This window comes from Pseudophryne corroboree, chromosome 1 (assembly GCF_028390025.1).
Source record: "Pseudophryne corroboree isolate aPseCor3 chromosome 1, aPseCor3.hap2, whole genome shotgun sequence".
In the NCBI taxonomy this organism is placed as follows: domain Eukaryota; kingdom Metazoa; phylum Chordata; class Amphibia; order Anura; family Myobatrachidae; genus Pseudophryne; species Pseudophryne corroboree.
In genome coordinates this window covers 1,085,161,627-1,085,184,012 of record NC_086444.1, presented here as the reverse complement: position 1 = coordinate 1,085,184,012, position 22,386 = coordinate 1,085,161,627, and the positions used below count along the sequence as shown (strand labels likewise).

The window sequence follows — 22,386 nt, the reverse complement described above, 5'->3', positions numbered from 1 at the left end:
TATTTTCTCTGACGTCCTAGTGGATGCTGGGGACTCAGAAAGGACCATGGGGATTATACCAAAGCTCCCAAACGGGCGGGAGAGTGCGGATGACTCTGCAGCACCGAATGAGAGAACTCCAGGTCCTCCTCAGCCAGGGTATCAAATTTGTAGAATTTAGCAAACGTGTTTGCCCCTGACCAAGTAGCTGCTCGGCAAAGTTGTAAAGCCGAGACCCCTCGGGCAGCCGCCCAAGATGAGCCCACTTTCCGTGTGGAATGGGCTTTTACAGATTTTGGCTGTGGCAGGCCTGCCACAGAATGTGCAAGCTGAATTGTACTACAAATCCAACGAGCAATCGTCTGCTTAGAAGCAGGAGCACCCAGTTTGTTGGGTGCATACAGAATAAACAGCGAGTCAGATTTTCTGACTCCAGCCGTCCTAGAAACATATATTTTCAGGGCCCTGACTACGTCCAGCAACTTGGAATCCTCCAAGTCCCTAGTAGCCGCAGGCACCACAATAGGCTGGTTTAAGTGAAATGCTGAAACCACCTTAGGGAGAAATTGAGGACGAGTCCTCAATTCTGCCCTATCCGTATGGAAAATTAGGTAAGGGCTTTTATAGGATAAAGCCGCCAATTCTGATACACGCCTGGCTGAAGCCAGGGCTAACAGCATTACCACTTTCCATGTGAGATATTTTAAGTCCACAGTGGTGAGTGGTTCAAACCAATGTGATTTTAGGAATCCCAAAACTACATTGAGATCCCAAGGTGCCACTGGAGGCACAAAAGGAGGCTGTGTATGCAGTACCCCCTTGACAAACGTCTGAACTTCAGGAACTGAAGCTAGTTCTTTTTGGAAGAATATCGACAGGGCCGAAATTTGAACCTTAATGGACCCTAATTTTAGGCCCATAGACAGTCCTGTTTGCAGGAAATGCAGGAAACGACCCAGTTGAAATTCCTCTGTAGGGGCCTTCCTGGCCTCACACCACGCAACATATTTTCGCCAAATACGGTGATAATGTTGCACAGTTACATCCTTCCTGGCTTTGATCAGGGTAGGGATGACTTCATCCGGAATGCCTTTTTCCTTCAGGATCCGGCGTTCAACCGCCATGCCGTCAAACGCAGCCGCGGTAAGTCTTGGAACAGACATGGTCCCTGCTGGAGCAGGTCCTTTCTTAGAGGTAGAGGCCACGGGTCTTCCGTGAGCATCTCTTGAAGTTCCGGGTACCAAGTCCTTCTTGGCCAATCCGGAGCCACGAGTATAGTCTTTACTCCTCTCCTTCTTATGATTCTCAGTACCTTGGGTATGAGAGGCAGAGGAGGGAACACATACACTGACTGGTACAGAGGAGGGAACACATACACTGAACACATACACTGAGAGCGTCCACAGCTATTGCCTGAGGATCCCTTGACCTGGCGCAATATCTGTCCAGTTTTTTGTTGAGGCGGGATGCCATCATGTCCACCTTTTGGTTTTTCCCAAAGGTTCACAATCATGTGGAAGACGTCTGGGTGAAGTCCCCACTCCCCCGGGTGGAGATCGTGTCTGCTGAGGAAGTCTGCTTCCCAGTTGTCCACTCCCGGAATGAACACTGCTGACAGTGCTATCACATGATTTTCCGCCAAGCGAAGAATCCTTGCAACTTCCGTCATTGCCCTCCTGCTTCTTGTGCCGCCCTGTCTGTTTACGTGGGCGACTGCCGTGATGTTGTCCGACTGGATCAACACCGGCTGACCCTGAAGCAGAGGCCTTGCCTGACTTAGGGCATTGTAAATGGCCCTTAGTTCCAGGATATTTATGTGAAGTGACGTTTCCATGCTTGACCACAAGCCCTGGAAATTCCTTCCCTGTGTGACTGCTCCCCAGCCTCTCAGGCTGGCATCCGTGGTCACCAGGACCCAATCCTGAATGCCGAATCTGCGGCCCTCTAGGAGATGAGCACTCTGTAACCACCACAGGAGAGACACCCTTGTCCTTGGAGACAGGGTTATCCGCTGATGCATTTGAAGATGCGATCCGGACCATTTGTCCAGCAGATCCCACTGAAAAGTTCTTGCGTGGAATCTGCCAAATGGAATCGCTTCGTAAGAAGCCACCATCTTTCCCAGGACCCTTGTGCATTGATGCACTGACACTTGGCCTGGTCTTAGGAGGTTCCTGACTAGGTCGGATAACTCCCTGGCTTTCTCCTCCGGGCGAAACACCTTTTTCTGTACTGTGTCCAGAATCATCCCTAGGAACAGCAGACGTGTCGTCGGAATCAGCTGCGATTTTGGAATATTTAGAATCCATCCGTGCTGTCGTAGTACTACTTGAGATAGTGCTACTCCGACCTCTAACTGTTCTCTGGACCTTGCCCTTATCAGGAGATCGTCCAAGTAAGGGATAATTAGGACGCCTTTTCTTCGAAGAAGAATCATCATTTCGGCCATTACCTTGGTAAAGACCCGGGGTGCCCTGGACAATCCAAACGGCAGCGTCTGAAACTGATAGTGACAGTTCTGTACCACAAACCTGAGGTACCCTTGGTGAGAAGGGCAAATTGGGACATGGAGGTAAGCATCCTTGATGTCCAGAGACACCATATAGTCCCCTTCTTCCAGGTTCGCTATCACTGCTCTGAGTGACTCCATCTTGAACTTGAACCTTTTTATGTAAGTGTTCAAGGATTTCAGATTTAAAATAGGTCTCACCGAGCCGTCCGGCTTCGGTACCACAAACAGCGTGGAATAATACCCCTTTCCCTGTTGTAGGAGGGGTACCTTGATTATCACCTGCTGGGAATACAGCTTGTGAATGGCTTCCAATACCGCCTCCCTGTCGGGGGGAGACGTTGGTAAAGCAGACTTCAGGAACCGGCGAGGGGGAGACGTCTCGAATTCCAATTTGTACCCCTGAGATACTACCTGCAGGATCCAGGGGTCCACTTGCGAGTGAGCCCACTGCGCGCTGAAATTCTTGAGACGGGCCCCCACCGTGCCTGAGTCCGCTTGTAAGGCCCCAGCGTCATGCTGAGGACTTGGCAGAAGCGGGGGAGGGCTTCTGTTCGTGGGAAGAGGCTGTCTGCTGCAGTCTTTTTCCCCTTCCTTTGCCCCGGGGCAGATATGAGTGGCCTTTTGCCCGCTTGCCCTTATGGGGACGAAAGGACTGAGCCTGAAAAGACGGTATCTTTTTCTGCTGAGATGTGACCTGGGGTAAAAAGGTGGATTTCCCAGCCTTTGCCGTGGCCACCAGGTCCGATAGACCGACCCCAAATAACTCCTCCCCTTTATACGGCAATACTTCCATATGCCATTTGGAATCCGCATCACCTGACCACTGTCGTGTCCATAACCCTCTTCTGGCAGAAATGGACATCGCACTTACTCTTGATGCCAGAGTGCAAATATCCCTCTGTGCATCTCGCATATATAGAAATGCATCCTTTAAATGCTCTATAGTCAATAATATATTGTCCCTGTCCAGGGTATCAATATTTTCAGTCAGGGAATCCGACCAAGCCACCCCAGCACTGCACATCCAGGCTGAGGCGATTGCTGGTCGCAGTATAATACCAGTATGTGTGTATATACTTTTTAGGATATTTTCCAGCTTCCTATCAGCTGGTTCCTTGAGGGCGGCCGTATCAGGAGACGGTAACGCCACTTGTTTTGATAAGCGTGTGAGCGCCTTATCTACCCTAGGGGGTGTTTCCCAGCGCGCCCTAACCTCTGGCGGGAAAGGGTATAATGCCAATAATTTCTTAGAAATTAGCAGTTTTTTATCGGGGGAAACCCACGCTTCATCACACACCTCATTTAATTCATCTGATTCCGGAAAAACTACGGGTAGTTTTTTCACACCCCACATAATACCCTTTTTTGTGGTACTTGTAGTATCAGAAATGTTCAAAACCTCCTTCATTGCCGTGATCATGTAACGTGTGGCCCTACTGGAAAATACGTTTGTTTCCTCACCGTCGGCACTGGAGTCAGTGTCCGTGTCTGTGTTTGTGTCGACCACCTGAGGTAACGGGCACTTTAGAGCCCCTGACGGTGTTTGAGACGCCTGTACAGGTATTAACTGATTTGCCGGCTGTCTCATGTCGTCAACAGTCTTTTGTAAAGTGCTGACACTATCACGTAATTCTTTCCATAAGCCCATCCAGTCAGGTGTCGACTCCCTAGGGGGTGACATCACTAACACAGGCAATTGCTCCGCCTCCACACCATTTTCCTCCTCATACATGTCGACACAACGTACCGACACACAGCACACACACAGGGAGGACAGGACCCCACTAGCCCTTTGGGGAGACAGAGGGAGAGTTTGCCAGCACACACCAGAGTGCTATATATATATAGGGATAACCTTATATAAGTGTTTTCCCTGATATAGCTGCTGTATATATTTATCTGCCAAATTAGTGCCCCCCCTCTCTTGTTTTACCCTGTTTCTGTAGTGCAGGACTGCAGGGGAGAGTCAGGGAGCCTTCCTCCAACGGAGCTGTGAGGAAAAAATGGCGCCAGTGTGCTGAGGAGATAGGCTCCGCCCCCTTCTCGGCGGCCTTTCTCCCACTTTTTTAAGGAAAAATTGGCAGGGGTTAAATGCATCCATATAGCCCAGGAGCTATATGTGATGTATTTTTTGCCAAATAAGGTGTTTTTATTGCGTCTCAGGGCGCCCCCCCCAGCGCCCTGCACCCTCAGTGACCGGAGTGTGAAGTGTGCTGAGAGCAATGGCGCACAGCTGCGGTGCTGTGCGCTACCTTATTGAAGACAGGACGTCTTCTGCCGCCGATTTTCCGGACCTCTTCACTCTTCTGGCTCTGTAAGGGGGCCGGCGGCGCGGCTCTGGGACCCATCCATGGCTGGGCCTGTGATCGTCCCTCTGGAGCTAATGTCCAGTAGCCTAAGAAGCCCAATCCACTCTGCACGCAGGTGAGTTCGCTTCTTCTCCCCTTAGTCCCTCGGTGCAGTGAGCCTGTTGCCAGCAGGTCTCACTGAAAATAAAAAAACCTACTTTAAACTTTTACTCTAAGCAGCTCAGGAGAGCCCCTTAGTATGCACCCTTCTCGTTCGGGCACAAAAATCTAACTGAGGCTTGGAGGAGGGTCATAGGGGGAGGAGCCAGTGCACACCAGGTAGTCCTAAAGCTTTTACTTTTGTGCCCAGTCTCCTGCGGAGCCGCTATTCCCCATGGTCCTTTCGGAGTCCCCAGCATCCACTAGGACGTCAGAGAAACATAATTTTCAAAACTGTTCTCGCTTCCCACATTTATCATTTTGTATTTATTATGTTTCCTCTTAGCAATTTTCCCAGTATTCCCAGTTCTACCCCAAAAACTGAATGCACCCTCGTTGTCTCATCTATATCCATAAACTTTAACTTTAAAAATGTGAATTTACAAATACAGTGTAGAATGGTGAAGCCCTATCAAAGATAGGGGTCTGTTCATGAAGCAGTGAAAAGAGTGGAGAAGTGAGTCTGTGGAGAAGTTCCCCATGGCAACCAATCAGCTGCTCTGTACAATTGTATAGTATGCAAATTTTAAATGTTACTTCAATGCTGATTGGTTGCCATGGGCAACTTCTCCACGGGCTCACTTCTCCACTCTTTTTACTGCTTCATGAATAGAATACTGGACCTTTGTGAAATGGGTTGTCCTAATGTAAAACTCGATTGATCTCTACTGTACATCTCTACTTCTATCTATGACAGAAAAAAAACACGTTATTTTGCTTTTTCATGGGGTTAAAATGAAAATGTATATATCTGAAACACCTCCTGATGATACCTCTTTACTGTTTCCATTACACTTTGGTTCTTAGACTCTTTCTGTAAAGTCGGCATGTGTAGCCGTTCATGACTAATCACATGTTTTGTTTTCCATTATTAACAAAAATCTCTTTGGACCTGTTTTTGGAATTATAACTCAGCCATTCCCTGTAAGTCTTTCTTAGATGTTATCTCTTCACAGGCGGCAGTGTGTTTCTTCCATACCTAAAGTCAGAGCTTTCTTTCTTCTAGATTACTAACTGTGGGGCTGATTCTGAGGCGGGAGTAAAGCAAAAAAAAAAAAAAACAGTTGGCAAAACCATGCTGCACTACAGGTGGGGCAGACTTAAATGTGCAGAGAGACTTAGATTTGAGATGAGGGGTGTATTTAAACAGCAGTGTAAAAATAAAGCTGCCCATTATGTGTGGGCTGCACGCAAAAGCATCCGGTTTTTACCCTGCATGCAAAAAATAAATAAATGTTTTTGCACCCCTTGCAGTGCAACATGGTTTCTCCAGGTACACAGTTACTTTCTCTTTTATGCGTTACGCTCAACTTAGAATCAGGTCTTATGTGTTGCATGAGATGTGGACGACCCTACGTTGTGTACATTTATCATGCATTACATGTATATAATCTAACTTACTTCTTCAAGTAGTAATATCCATTATTTATATAATGCCAACATATTACGCAGCACTGAACAATCATATATAAATGCAATACATAGGGCTCTGTATTTGGAACGGAACCTCCTTGAGCGCTACCCACTGTGCCACTCAAGTGCTTATAAACAAAAGTCCACTTACCGTTTTAATGTTTTTTGCAGTTTGCATATATTGTACGAGGAGGACAATATTCTGAAATGTGTTTGAAGTACATTCAGTACTATGAACATTCTCTGCCTTCAGGATTGCTAGATGTGTTTAGGTCAAAGTTTAAATATTAAAAAGCATGGTGACTTCTTCTGTAACACACCCCTTTCATGTCTCAACATCACAAGCACAACATGACAGTTCTTACTTGAAAACTGATCCCACAGGCAAAAGGGGAAAAAAATACCTTTAATCTCAGAAAATGAAGTCAAAAGTTAAAGAGAAATATATTTATGAAATTTACAGTCTGGAAGGAAAAGAAAATTCTGACTTTCCACCTAAATGTTCCATTGACAAGTGTGTATTTTGATTCACAATTCATCCTGTGCCTTGTTTTGCCTCCCTCATAATATATTTGTGAGTTCAGTAATTTGACTGTATAAGCTAGTTTAAATGTATACCAGGAATGGGCAGCCCTTGGATCTCTTGTTGGTGAACTACATCTCCCAGCATTCCATCATGGTTTTGTAGTTCAGCTACAGCTGGGATACCTAAAATTGTCCAGCAGTGATCATAAATTATGTTGGGTTTTTTTTGTATATTTTTCTTGTAGATATGAAGAACATTCTGGATTCCATTGGAGCAAATATCACAAATTTCTCCAAAATGATCCCAGTCCTACAAATAATGTCCAACTTAACGGCATATCTTGCGCAGAGTGAAATGTATGTTCGAGACTATTACCCTGTAGTTGAACAGTATGACTTTTACAGGTACAGTAGTAGCTCTGATTTCTCTTAGTATACAGTAGCTCAGTCCTCTCTTCTCCTTTCACCTATCATGGTCTGTGGGGTTAAAGTTTAAATGGCCCCTGCACATACAACTTTGACAACTAGTCCAGTAGTTGATGTGTTGCAGGTGTTGAAAATAGATGCAATACAGTACATGAGTGTTAGAAGACCGTCTCTCGTTCTAATCACACTATTTTATTTATTGCTTCAGCACTTCAATTAGTTTCAAGAAATAAATCATGTTTGCAGATCATACACCCTTTTCTTCACCCAGGAAAGGTGTGTGTATTGTCTATTTTGATACAGTGCCTCCACCCAAATTATCTCTGATTTGTGGGGATGTGGATTCTTCCACCAAGGGTTGAATCTCGTGAGACCCCTTGTACTGCACACATGCATTTGCTTTAATAAAATAGGTAACATGATGACTAGAGGTGTACTGCAAATCGTGCATATAGACAATAAAGTACATCATTAATAGACCGTATCAGACAGTAACGGGCTGCAACAACAGCACAATGAGCAATACACTATAGACTATTGAGTGCATTATGACTAACATGCAGTGTCGTACTGGGGCATGAAGGGCCTACGGAGGGAATGCAGTATAGGGGCCAAGGCCTATGTCCTCACAAGAGAGGACATAGCTGCAGACAACAAGGATACTACAATGCATGGTCTGGGGACAGATATATATATATATATATATATATATATATATATATATATATATATCAATTAAAAAAAATGGTATGAACCCAAAGGACCTCACTCTGAGACTTGAATTCGTACAACCAAAGCAGTGTATTGAAAGATCCACTTTTTGGGGTGCACAACAAAAAAAAAATTGGCCTGCTGTGGTGTGATCTTGACAAAGGGGGTTGCACCCCGAAACGTTGATCTTTCAATACACTTGGTTGTACGACTTCAAGTCTCCTAGTGCTGTCCTTTGGGGTCAGACTGTGCATGAGTAAGTTGGATGGAGCACCGGGGCAGCTTTTCTTTGTGACGAAGCAGAGAAAACTCATGCTCATGGCAACCAATCACCTCCCTTCCATTTTATAGAATGTACTTGATAAAAGCTTCCTTCAAAGCTGATTGGTTTCCATGGGCAACTTCTACACTGGTCCTTTTCTCCACTCTTTTCACTGCTTCATGAATAGACTCCTGAGTCACTTCTCAGCTTTGCATATTGCTCACGATATCCTGAGCCTCCATGTTGCATCTCAGACTAGCTTGTCTCCCCAGTGCAACTCACTACCCATACAGTCGCAGTTTAGGTCAGATCTCTGTCTTCACTTGGCTACTGACAAAGTCAGACATTCTTGGATTTGGGCTTGCCACTTGACTGAGGTCACGGATAACAGTAATCAAAGGGAAAAGAAGTTTCAGCTAAAAAGTAACTTAAACCCATAGTAATGCTCCCATCGCTCTCACACCTTACTTCCCTATCCTGGGGGTTTGGAGTTAGTAATTTATGTCCTCCAAGATCACGTGACTTATTCCAGGCTGACACTTACTTAAGCCATGAACAGGGCCCCTTCTACTAAACTGCTCATTTAAAGCGGTCCTTACATAAATAAACATACTGGGCAAAGGGCAATTTGCCAAGGGAAGAATGTTGTAGTAAGTGGTGAAGTGTACTATATCATAATTTATAAATAATTGACTGGCAGAATAAATTATATTTACTCATTACAGTACACCTTTCATCATAGTGCACATTTATCAACTGCAGTGAGCTTTGTAATTGCTCAATTCAACCTTTATACAAAAAAAAAAAAAAAATCGCACAAAAACCTAAATTAAGTTATATTTTACCAGCACTGCAAGTGAAGTTTCCTTATTGTATAATGTTTCATAAAGGAATGCAATAGTCTGTGGGGGAAAAGTGCAACAACCAATCAGTAAAGGAGGGTACTCACGGAGAGATCCATGCTTAAAATCTAAGTAATCTGACTAGATTGCTTAGATTTTAAGCACAGATCACTTGTGTGTAGCCCCCTCAGCGATAGAATGCGCGGCCCCGCACATCGCTATCGCCGGTGCTAGATTGAGCCTGCATGCACGTCGCTCATTTCACCAGCTGGATGAAATAAATGGCCCCACGTCCTCCCCCGCATTGCTCAGCACACATCGCGTGTATATGGCCCTTTACTCCAAGCTTTGTTCAAGCTAATGTACAGTAAGTTACACAATGCAAATCAAATGCTATTCAGAGACTTCCATTGTAAAATCTTATGCCCTCATTTATCATCTGGTCTCCCGTAAAGTGTTAATTAAGTTTAGCACTCACCGTGGTATTTTGCATCTATTCAACATGAACTGATACCAAAGTGAGCGTTAATGAATTCTGCCTTGTCAGCGCTGAAGATTTCTTTCCAGCAGTGCTGATGAATGAAGAATAGCGCTGCCGTGTCTAGCTATTGCGCATGCGCCGTCCTCGGCCATTTGCGGCACATGCGCAGTAATAGATCCGGACGCCGCGGCCATCTCTCTCTCTCAGGTCGTAGAGCGTTGCCATGGAGATCGGGAAGGAGCGGGGAATTGTGGGAGCAAAAACGGAAGTCTCTATGGAGACACAGAGCCCAGCGCTGTCAGTGCTATTTAACAGATGACAAAAGCCGGCAAGGTAAGAACAGCGCTGCGAGCACTAAACCTGGCTAAAAAATTGATGATAAATAAAAGTTCCTGGTTCCACAAAGGTTGGGAGAGTGAAATGGTGAAAAAAATAAAGCACAGACTAAAACAGGGCTGGCCGGGATACATAAATAAACATCAACCCTAATTATCACTTTCAGTGCAATTTAGGGTCAAAATAGGCTTGATAAATGAGGGCATTAGTTTAGCAAGTAGTAGTTTATTCATTCAAAAATTTTTTGCAAATACCGTGCAGAATATCACACCAAAAGCTGGAAGATTGTATTGCCGGAACATTCCACATCTGACAGACTGCCTGTCCTGTAGTCAGGTCTACCTAAACTCTTTCTGTGCTTTCACGTATCTCTGGTCTCCAACTTTAGGTCTGCTTCTGTTTATTACTGGATGTACTTTTAGGGAGATCCCATAGAAATAATGTTTACATTCCAGTAAGGTCATGGTAAGATTGATGTACAAAAGTGTCAGTCATGGGGCTAAGGTTTGAATGATTTTGTCCAGACATGTTGAACAGTTATTAGAAATAGTCATATTCCCTTCCCATAAAGTGAAGGATTTATTACCTGTACTGTACTTCTGTTTTTATAAGCTATTCGCCCATATTTCATTAATCACTATTAATTTATGCCCTCTATGGAATATATATACTTTTCTATTATTATAACTCCCCCCCCCCCCCCCCAAAAAAAAAAAAAAATCAAGTTATGTCCCTGTCGATGTTCCCTATTTTTTTATTGTGTGTCATTTTGTTGAGTATGGTGCACTACCACAGATGAATGCCTATGGGCCCTGCTGCAGATCTGAGCTGGGCTTCTTACATGAGTCCAGTAGTAGCCCCAATCAATCATCAATACCACAAAGAAACAAATGTTACCTGTGTTACATAGACTCTTATTCTGATTCACATGCAGCTCATTATGTGGCCACATCCAGCGAGTATTAGCATATATTTCAGCATACTTGCCTACTCTCCCAGATCGGCCATGAGGTTCCTGAAATGGGAGAGTGCAGCCCAATGGCCGGCAAGTATGCATTTCAGTCATGGCTAGAGCAAATGTCCTAGTAGGTCACAGTGCATCTTGGGATCACAGCCCGGGTAACCACTGACGTATCTATAATGGGTGCAGTGTGTGCGGTGCACGTGGGCCCCTGAGTCCAGGGGGGCCCCATTGTTCTCTAATGGGAAAAACCATAGGGGCTGTGTTTTTTGCTGCCCTGTGATCAGGTATTCGCCACCTAAAGGGGGATGGTAAAATCGCTGTGCAAGTGTGCGATTGCATGTGTTGCAGAGCTGCACAAAAATCAGTTTGTGCAGTCTCTGCGTAGCCAAGGACTTACTTATCCAGTGCAATAAGAACAGGCTGATCTGGGCCGAAGCTGACGTCAGACACCCTCCCCGAAAATGCTTGAGCCCGCCTGCGTTTTTCCAAACATTCCCTGAAAAGGTCAGTTGCCACCCACAAACGGCCTCTTCCTGTCAATCACCCTGCGAGCGCCCATGCGAATGGATCCTTTGCATCATCCCTACGCAGGCCGCCGATCCCCGGCACATTGTGGCTCATACGCATTTGCAGTTCAGATCTGATCGCCCGCTGTGCGAAAACGCACAACAGCGATCAGATCTGAATTAAGCCCCATGTGCACTGCAGGGGGTGCAGATATAACATGTGCAGAGGGAGTTAGATTTGGGTTGGTTATATTGTTTCTGTGCAGGGTAAATACTGGCTGCTTTATTTTTACACTGCAATTTAGATTTCAATTTATACACACCCCACCCAAATCTAACTCTCTCTGCACATGTTTTATCTGCCCCCCTGCAGTGCACATGGGTGGTCATTCCGAGTTGATCGCAGCAGGAACTTTGTTAGCAGTTGGGCAAAACCATGTCTACTGCAGGGAGGCAGATATAACATGTGCAGAGAGAGTTAGATTTGGGTGAGGTGTGTTCAATCTGCAATCTAAATTGCAGTGTAAAAATAAAGCAGCCAGTATTTACCCTGCACAGAAACAAAATAACCCACCCAAATCTAACTCTCTCTGCACATGTTATATCTGCCTCCCCTGCAGTGCACATGGTTTTGCCCAACTGCTAACAAAGTTCCTGCTGCGATCAACTCAGAATTACCCCCCATGGTTTTGCACATTAGAGAACAAATTTGCTTCTGCGATCAGGTCTGAAATAGGCCCATTATCTGCTCCCATTTACAACTGCAGGACTTTCTTCTGGCTGCCCATTATCTGCTCCCATTTACAACTGCAGGACTTTCTTCTGGCTGCCCATTATCTGCTCCCATTTACAACTGCAGGACTTTCTTCTGGCTGCCCATTATCTGCTCCCATTTACAACTGCAGGACTTTCTTCTGGCTGCCCATTATCTGCTCCCATTTACAACTGCAGGACTTTCTTCTGGCTGCCCATTATCTGCTCCCATTTACAACTGCAGGACTTTCTTCTGGCTGCCCATTATCTGCTCCCATTTACAACTGCAGGACTTTCTTCTGGCTGCCCTCCCACGTATAATAAAAATCTCCTCTAGTCTCCAAACCTTCAAACTCACCCCTTCAGGCAAGCTTATCTAATTCCAGAACCGCTCACATAACCTTCATAAACTTTCTTATCCAATTACATCCTCCATCCTCTCTGTACAGTCCACACATATCCTCACATATTTACTCACTCTTCACTTTCCCATGCTCCTGACTCCAGGCCAATATTTCTGTGTGACCATATCATACAGCCTACCAAGAACATTTGCAATCTGGCGGACCATTATGCTATAGATAAAACCTATCCTTGTGTATCAATGCCTATTCACCTATAGATTGTAAGCTTGCGAGCAGGGCCTTCCTACCTCTATGTTTGTGTGTTATCACCCAGTTTTGTTTTTTCAATGTTGTTTCCATTTGTAAAGTGCAACTATTATGTTAATATATGTAAATAATAATAATAAATAGACTTGACTACACTGCCAGCTAAAGAGGACTGGTACCAGATGGATGAGGCTGCACACGGGCATCCTCCTTTGTTAGTATGCCCCTGCGGGTAACAGTTCTGGTCAAGGAAAAATGGGAATGTCAATGGAGTAGGGACCATGTTACAAACGTGACTGCTGTTACTACTATTGCTGTTTCACTTTTATGATAAGAGAAATGTGTGTTTTACTATGTAGCTATTATAAGCTGCTCGATATAGGTTATGTCCTTAGATGATTTTATGTGTGAGGAGTGATAAACCTGCAATCTCCAGCGTAGGTGGCAATACATTTCTGGCCTTTGTCAGTCGCAGTATTTGTCTGGCAAGTTCATATCAGGGTTATTCAATATTCTCCAATTTCCCTGCATTTTGCCAGTTTATAGTTATTTGCTTTAGATGTTTATTCTATATAATTGACAAATTAAAGTGCTAATCTTACTGCATTTATTTTAATTTGTAGCATCACCTGAACATCTATGAGGCATCCATTTTGGGGGATGAAACAGTAGTGATGAGAAGGCAGCCATTTTGATTCACCAGGAACCAGTGACATCCTGAGAGCAATTTTTCTCTCATGCCACAGTGGGGATGCAGTCAGTTTACCTCCAATCAAAATCCCGACGTTCAAAATCCCGACACCAATTGACCGATGGTCAAAATCCCGACAAGGTCAAAATCCCGACATGGACAAAATACCGACATTTAAAATACCGACAAGGTCAAAATACCGACATGTAAAATGCCGACAGGTCAAAATACCGACATGAGTTTTTCATGATTTTTTTAATTGAAACCGACTTGTTCATACTTTACCATCCCAGTGGACCTGGAGGGGGAATATAAAAGTGTGCCAAGCGCAGCGAGGCACCGTGCCCGAAGCATGGCGAGCGCACGCGGTACACTTTATATGGTGTCGATGTTGACTTATGTCGACATACACACACAAAAAAAACAACAAAAACCGCATTTCAGTATTTTGACCTGTCGGCATTGTACATGTCGGTATTTTGACCTTGTCGGTATTTTAAATGTCGGTATTTTGTCCATGTCGGGATTTTGACCATCGGTCAATTGGTGTCGGGATTTTGAACGTCGGCATTTTGATTGTAGGTATTTCATACCGATCCCCCACAGTGATGTCATTAGTTCATAATGAACTTCTATTTGTTGTTATAATATTGGTTCATCCCAAACAGTAGCTACATGCAATAGGTGTAGGTGACAGGTACACTTTAAATTCCATTTTTACCTATTAGTCAGTACAGTCTAGCATGATGTAACCAGATGCAACTACTTATCGGTTGTACACAGTGGCTGTATACTTTGCCCTCTCTACAAGTAGAGCTTGCTGGCTGCACGTGTGGGGATTAGTCATACAGTATTTATTTATACAGTGATTAGTGAGATGCCCACTACCACGTGGAGATCTGTTTGACCCTTTGGTAATCCTAATCAGCATGAACCTGTTTGTTTACTGAATACTGGCAAACATGACTGACAATTACATCAGAAAGCAAATTAATCTGTAAAGAATATAATGTTATCTTCAAACGTGTCTGTACCTGAAGAAATGCATCCACTATATTCTATAACTTTATTACTGTGCTGTACTCAAGTAATACAAAACAGCCATGGGCATTTCTATAATGGTGCAATGTTTGCAGTGCACACAGGCTCCTGGGTCCAGGGGGGGCCCACACCGCATCCATATTAATACTTACCTTTCCAGAGTCCCGCCTCTGGCACTGCAGCCGTGGCAAAAATGTCTTCCAAAATGGCCGCCACTCATGCACAGTAGTGACATTGGTCTGCGGAGCATGGCGGGTGCCATGTTCTCGGAGACCTGCGCATGCGCAGTAGACTCCATCACAGTGCATTAGACAGTTTATGGTGTAGGGTGCTTTGTGATGCTACTGTCAAAGTCGAAAAATATTGCAGTACACACATCAAGTACAAACTACACACAGATGGCCTCCGTGCGCGTACTTATTCTGCCGTGCGTGCACATATCCGCAATTTGCGTATGGTCGCTCCCGCGGTCCTGCGCATTAGCGCGTGGTATGGGTATTTATGGTAGAGTTTGTGAACGCATGGAAAGCTATCAAAACACATTACATATTTAAATCCAAATAGTGCACAATGTACACATAGTCTCCCTGCACCACAGCAGTAAGTTACAGCAGTTTAAATGGTAACAGAACAAAGGGATTCACCTTTACAGGATAGGAGAGGACAGAACAAGGTTATAAGGTGGTGTTTGGTATCCAGCTGTAGGGTATTTTAAGGGTAACATTCCGGTGTTGGTCTGTAGCAGATCGCATGTTCCTGCGGATAGTTATGTGCAGGAGCAGAATATAGATATAAACTGTATTTACTGTACATTATGTATGCGGCGGGAATCCAGAGGAGACCACCCACAAGAGCAGTTGGAACAGACATCGCCCACCTATTCAAACCGACCTATGACCTCTCCTGTACTGTAAATGACCATCCCTGTGTCCAATGGACAAAGAGATTACAGTATCCATTGTGTTAGGTTTTGGAAGAATTATATAAAGAGAGCCTGCTGCAGGCCTGGTCAGACACAAGACTCACAAAGTTATCTATCTAGATGACGGAGGACCAGACTGGGTAGCGCGGCGAAATCCAAACAAGTATGTAACATTGATTGTAGCCATTATTCTGTTGTATTGTATTATATTGTATTGTATATATTGTAACCCCCTTTCAGTAATAATATGCTGTGGTGTCGGAACCCAGCAGTTTAATTACAATCTGGTGTCGTGTCTTCCTTTCCCTGCTAAGGTTTAAAGTGTATTATTATCGCATTGCATAGCTGTTAAGGGTTTGCTGTGTATCTCTGGGTGTGTACATGCTGTGTGTACTTTGTACCGTCAGCGCGGCGTTAGTGCGCAAAGTCCGTACACAGTACGGGACTCTTTACGCTAATAGCGTAAAGAGTACGTAGAGTGTGTATTAAGTATAGTGGCCGCAGTGGCTCCATGGTAAAGTGTATTTAAAGTGTGTTTAAGGTATACCTTTTATCCCTGTATATAAATCAACATTCTCACTACTTTTCAGCTTACCCTCCCAAGTGGACAACTTTGGGGTGTCCCATGATAGTTTCAGTGTCCCTCCATAGGATGTAAAAGAAAAGGGGATTTTTGTTTTTAAGTTAAATAATTTTCTCTGAATCCCATGGTGGACACAGGGTGCCCTTTCTTTATAATTGCTTGTGTTTCTTGCTGAAGTATGTTGTTCTCTCCCACTTGTCAGACCTTAGGGCTTTGTTCGAAAACTACTGTAGCTCTGGTGGGCCTTCTAGGATATGGGGCCTAATTCAGACTTGATCGCAACAGCAAATTTGTTAGCAAATGGGCAAAAACATGAGAAGTGCAGGGGAGGGGGCAGATATAACATGTGCAGAGAGAGTTAGATTTGGGTGGGTTATATTCAAGGCCGGTGCAAGGGTGTTCGGCACCCCCTTGCAAACTATAAATTTGCGCCCTCCCTACCATACTTAATAAAGGGACAGTGCGTGCCGAAGTTCGGCGACCCCGTCCCCCCATGGCCCCCTCTTCCAATAGGGCTTGAACTTAACACTGCAGACTGGATTCCTGTGCAAACTCCCAAGTCGGTGACATCCCCACACTGCTTACCTGCATGGTGTCCCGGTCGGCTCCTCACTCTGCAGCACGATCCCTCGGGTCTCCAGCTACTGTACAACTGGAATGCATTGGCAGCAAGAAAGGGTAATTGTCTCACACAGGCACTTCAGCGGCAACCGGAGTGTTGAGGGAGTGAGAGATGCGGCCACACTACAGCACAGAGAAGCAGGAACCCAGATGCCCACAGCCGGGAGAAGGGACGCCAGCTCAGTGCAGGCTATGTGTACAGCCTCCGGACCCTGGACTACTCAGCCAGGCAGTGCCTATGTATAAGGGACATCAATGTGTTCCTGGTGCTTTCCGGTTTAGCCATGATCCCCTTACATCACCGGCTCCTCACTCTGGGTTGCTGTCTGATGTCACGTTATGTCTGCAACCCAGAGCACAGCAGAGAGAGCACCGAGACAGTCACAGAGGAGGAGCAAGAGCTGATGATGATGATGATAGACCCTGCGCTCGGTGGCTCCTCTACTACAGCAACTGCAGAATGGGGACAAATGTGATGGGGGACAACGGAGGAAGTGCCCCCTTCTGGGTTGGAACCCGGTGGCAAAGGCTCCATTGTCTCTGGCAGTTCTGCCCCTGGACAGACACATAGATAGATAGACACATATATAGATAATAGAGAGAGACATAGATAATAGACAGACAGACACCTTGATAGATAGATAATTGACAGACACCTAGATAGATAGATAATTGAGAGACACATAGATAGATAGACAGATAGATAGATAGACAGATAGATAGATAGATAGTACAGTGATAGGCGCAGCGGCAGCCGGCAGCGCACAGGGATGCAGAGCAGCAGAGCGCCTCTCCTGCCTGGCGCCTACCTGCTTTGCATCCCTTTGCTGAGCGGGTTCCGTCGGCTCTGGTTATATTGGGGTCGATTCAATTCGGCAACTTAAGAATAGCGCCGGGAATTAGCTCCCGACGCTATTCAATTCAGCTGCTAGTTACCCGCAATTGTCGGGAATTCTTCTCTCATCCCCGGGGGGTGAGAGAAGAAAACTGACAAAAGTGCTGCCGCGCGGCCGGCGCGAGGCTGATTCTGTCGGGAATCAGCATCGCCGCGGGTAGTTAAGTCGGAGAATGCCTGTTCTCCCGACAAAACTACCTGTTAAGTCGGCGAGAACGGGCTTTCGCCGACTTAACTTTAGCTGAATTGAATAGCGTCGGGAGCTAATTCCCGTCGCTATTCTTAAATTGCCGAATTGAATCGACCCCATTGTTTCTGTGCAGGGTAAATACTGGCTGCTTAATTTAATTTTTACACTGCAATTTAGATTTCAGTTTGAACACACCCCACCCAAATCAAACTCTCTCTGCACATGTTATATCTGCCCCCCTCCCCCCCCCCCTTCCCTTCACATGGTTATGTTCAGCTGCTAACAAATTTGCTGCTACGATCAGGGGGTTTCTTTACTAAAGTTCCGAGTTTGTCCGATTTCTGATTTTTTTTCTAAGTGGCAACACGGGAATTTACTAAGCACAAATCTCGGCAGTGTTTGGGCTATTCATAATGGTTTTGACGGCAAAGTTCAGAAATACGAATGAACAGACCATCGGTCAAACGCTGCTGTTTGTTCATACAACGCGGGAATTTTCGTAGTTGGGTGTTAGTCTCTCAATGCTCAATTGCGGGTGTATTTTTTTGCGATTCATAAAAAAAAAAGCATTAAAAAATAGACCTGCTTTTTCCAGGCGAGTTTGGATAATCATGCACGGATCAGTGAGATCTGTGCATGGTTATCTATGGGAAAGGGTTTGTTTAGTGTAAAAAAAAAATGTTTTTAAATTGCGTGGGGTACCCCCTCCTAAGCATAACCAGCCTCGGGCTCTTTGAGCCTGTCCTGGTTGTAAAAATACAGGGGGGAAAATAAATAGGGTCCCCCCATATTTAAACAACCAGCACCGGGCTCTGCGTCTGGTCCTGGTGCCAAAAATACACTAGTCAGAGAGATAATACCACAGCCGGGGGACACTTTTATATTGGTCCCTGCGGCCCTGGCATTAAATCCCCAACTAGTCACCCCTGGCCGGGGTACCCTGGAGGAGTGGGGACCCCTTAAATCAAGGGGTCCCCCCCAGAGCCGGCCCTACCTAATATGATGCCCTAGGCAAGACTTTGCCCCCTAGCACCTCCGCTAGTTCCACCTCTGACTCAGCACCCCTTTCCCAGCACGATCACCCTTCACCCATAGTAGTACTTGTTTTTGTGTTCCTACCCCCTACAGTTGTCAAAGTCGAAAAATATTGCAGTACACACATCACGTACAAACTACACACAGATGGACTCCGTGCGTGTACTTGTTCTGCTGTGCGTGCGCATATTCGCAATTTGCGTATGGTCGCTCCCGCGGTCCTGCGCATTAGCGCGTGGTATGGGTATTTACGGTAGAGTTTGTGAATGCATGGAAAAGCCATCAAAACACATTACATATTTAATCCAAATAGTGCACAATGTGCACATAGTCTCCCCGCACCACATCAGCAAGTTACAACAGTTTTAATGGTATCAGAACAAAGGGATTCACCTTTACAAGAGAGGAGGGGACAGAACAAGGTTATAAGGTAGTGTTTGGTATCCAGCTGTAGGGTATTTTAAGGGTAATATTCCGGTGTTGGTTTGCAGAAGATCGCACGTTCCTGCGAATAGTTATGTGCAGGAGCAGAATATAGCTATAAACTGTATTTACTTACATTATGTATGCGGCGGGAACCCAGAGGAGTTTTCATTTTACCAAGTACGTGGAATATAACTTTTAAGAAGAGGACCGATCTACCCCGGATTCTTTGTAAGTATAATTTTATTTACAGGTACCCCTGGATTCTACTGGAGAAGAGGACCGAGTGCTTCATGTCAACATAGGTAAGTATGTATGTATGTATGTAAGTGTGCATGTATGTTTAATAAAATTTAACTTTCACGGTGTGTGTGTTTTGTTTTTATTTGGGTATTTTTTTGTAGTAGAACAACAGGTACCAGCGGGCTCGTTTCCCCCCGCATGCTGGTACTTGTGGTTCACCAAGTACCAGCTTTTGTGGGGGAGGCTTGCTGGGACTTGTAGTTCTGCTACAAAAAACAATATTCTTTTTTTACACAAAAGGCTATCAGCCTCCCATCCACTGCCCACGGATGGGGTGGGGGCTGCCTCGGGCTTCACCCCTGGTCCTTGGGTGGCTGGAGGGGGGGACCCCTTGATTTAAGGGCACCCCACTCCTCCAGGGTACCCTGGCCAGGGGTGACTAGTTGGGGATTTAATGCCAGGGCCCAATATAAAAGTGTCCCCCGGATGTGGCATTATCTCTCTGACTAGTGGAGCCCAGTGCTGGTGTTAAAAATACGGGGGACCTCTACGTTTTTTGTCCCCCGTATTTTTGGCACCAAGACCAGGCGCAAAGCCCGATGCTGGTTGTTTAAATATGGGGGAACCCCTGTCCTTTTCCCCCCTGTATTTTTACAACCAGGACCGGCTCAAAGAGCGCGAGGCTGGTTATGCTTAGGAGGGGGGATCCCACGCAATTTTTTTTTTTTAACCCATTCTGCACTGCTCAGAATGCACACAATGAAGCCCTGCACGGATCTCACAGATCCGGCCGGGATTCCTTGTGTTTTGTCAGGCAGTGTTTTACTAATCACTCCCGTAAAACACTGCCTGACATTACGAATCACATCGACATCGGAAAATACAAATGTTGAAAACTCGACAGCTTAGTAAATTACCGTATCAGGATTCAAAAAGTTGCAGTAAAATGCACCCGATACCATACGAGATCAAACGCCCTTAAAAACGGCAAGAACACGAATATTAGTAAATAAACCCCCAGGTCTGAATTACTCCCATAGAGTGAGGAGTCTAGGTTTTTGGAGGTAAATTTGAAATACTCAAGCTCCTGGCCTATCCCTTGGTAGCTTCAGTCTGGCCTATCAGATTCAGAGGGGAAAAAATTTATGTAAATTACATTATTACTAGAACATTTAAATTGATCCCAAATGAAAAATGTCTGCATGTACAGTAGCTCTTTTATAAGACAGACTTATCATTCAATGGTAAAATCCAGCTTCACTTTACAGCAGCATCCTCTCCTCAATAATTCCCTATACTTTACAGGTGGTTGGCATCTCTCGTCCTCTGCTGTATGGTGACGCTCATCGTTGTCTTCTACTTCCTTGGCCTGTTATGTGGTTCTTTTGGTTATGACCAACATTCTTCCCCAACCACTAGAGGCTGCATCTCCAACACTGGAGGGAACTTCCTAATGGCGTGAGTATAGTTTGTACAGTTAGTGTATTATTGCCATTCATGGTATGTGCATACAGTATGAAAGAAAAAAAAAGTTTTGATTGGCACACCCAAACTATTCAATTATATGGAACGGTGTTTCAATGCTTTGACCAACTGTTGCCCTCTAACTTTTCTAAAAGTAGTGCAGGTCGCAGGTATTAATGTGTTGCTGGTTTTCAATAGCTTGTTGCAATTGGGCATTTACTTGTACAGACTGTTCTACAGAGTTCTCAACTTTGCTTTCCCACCCTATCTCTTACCCCCGGTTCTCTTCAGCTTGTACCCCTCTCTCCTACTCATCCCCAGTTCTCTTCGCTCTTCTTCTTCCCACTCTCCTCCTCATCCCCAGTTCTCTTCACTCTACACCCCCAACCTCCTACTCCCCGCATCTTTTACTCTGCATCCTCCGTACTTCTCCTCCCTGTTTCCTGCTTTGTGCAACCCAACTCACCCCCCTTACGTCTCTAGTTGCTACATGTGATTACTTACCTGTCTGGTTCTCTTTTTTCCCGCTACTCTCTCCTGACATCATTGCTGACTTAACAAAATAACAGTGCACCACTGTCATGGTCAGACTGCAGGGTTTGTAATGGGAACCATGCATAATTTGGATCCTGCCCTCTGTTTGATGCTAGTTGTAAATCCCTGCGGTGAATTCTAGAACTATTTTAAATGTTATTAAACAGACTACAAATAATGGAAGAGACCAGTCTTATACCATAGATATTCTAAGTAAATATTGTAGGGCAGCTTTAGAGGTTGCCTGCATAATATTCTCACAAATTTCAGTGATCTCGTTGTGAAAATCAATAGAACTCCAGCCTGCACTGTTTTCTCATGATACAGTCTGATTCCAGAGCAATGAAACAAATCACTTGTCTGGACTACACCTTTATGCAATTACAGGTTGAGTATCCCTTATCCAAAATGCTTGGGACCAGAGGTATTTTGGATATGGGATTTTTCCGTATTTTGGAATAATTGCATACCATAATGAGATATCATGGTGATGGGACCTAAATCTAAGCACAGAATGCATTTATGTTACATATACACCTTATACACACAGCCTGAAGGTCATTTAAGCCAATATTTTTTTATAACTTTGTGCATTAAATAAAGTGTGTCTACATTCACACAATTCATTTATGTTTCATAAACACCTTATACACACAGCCTGAAGGTCATTTAATACAATATTTTTAATAACTTTGTGTATTAAACAAAGTTTGTGTACATTGAGCCATCAAAAAACAAAGGTTTCACTATATCACTCTCACTCAAAAAAGTCCGTATTTCGGAATATTTGGATATGGGATACTCAACCTGTATAATAACATCTGAATCAATAACCAAGTTTGCAAAGTATTCCATTGCTGTTTTCAAAATTGTATCTTGTGTTTGTGTTGCAGATTATTTCTTGCAGTTTGTGGAA

General features: G+C 44.8%; 1 protein-coding gene across 1 annotated transcript in view; it reads left to right on the top strand.

Moving 5' to 3' along the window:
- The window catches only part of PROM1 (prominin 1), a 359,429-nt gene that overhangs the window by 243,600 nt on the left and 93,443 nt on the right, over positions 1-22,386 (top strand). Inside the window, exons 12-13 of the mRNA XM_063921206.1 lie at positions 7,182-7,341; positions 20,778-20,930. Of these exons, the coding sequence (XP_063777276.1) occupies positions 7,182-7,341; positions 20,778-20,930 (313 nt within the window). The remainder of the gene's footprint in view (positions 1-7,181; positions 7,342-20,777; positions 20,931-22,386) is intronic.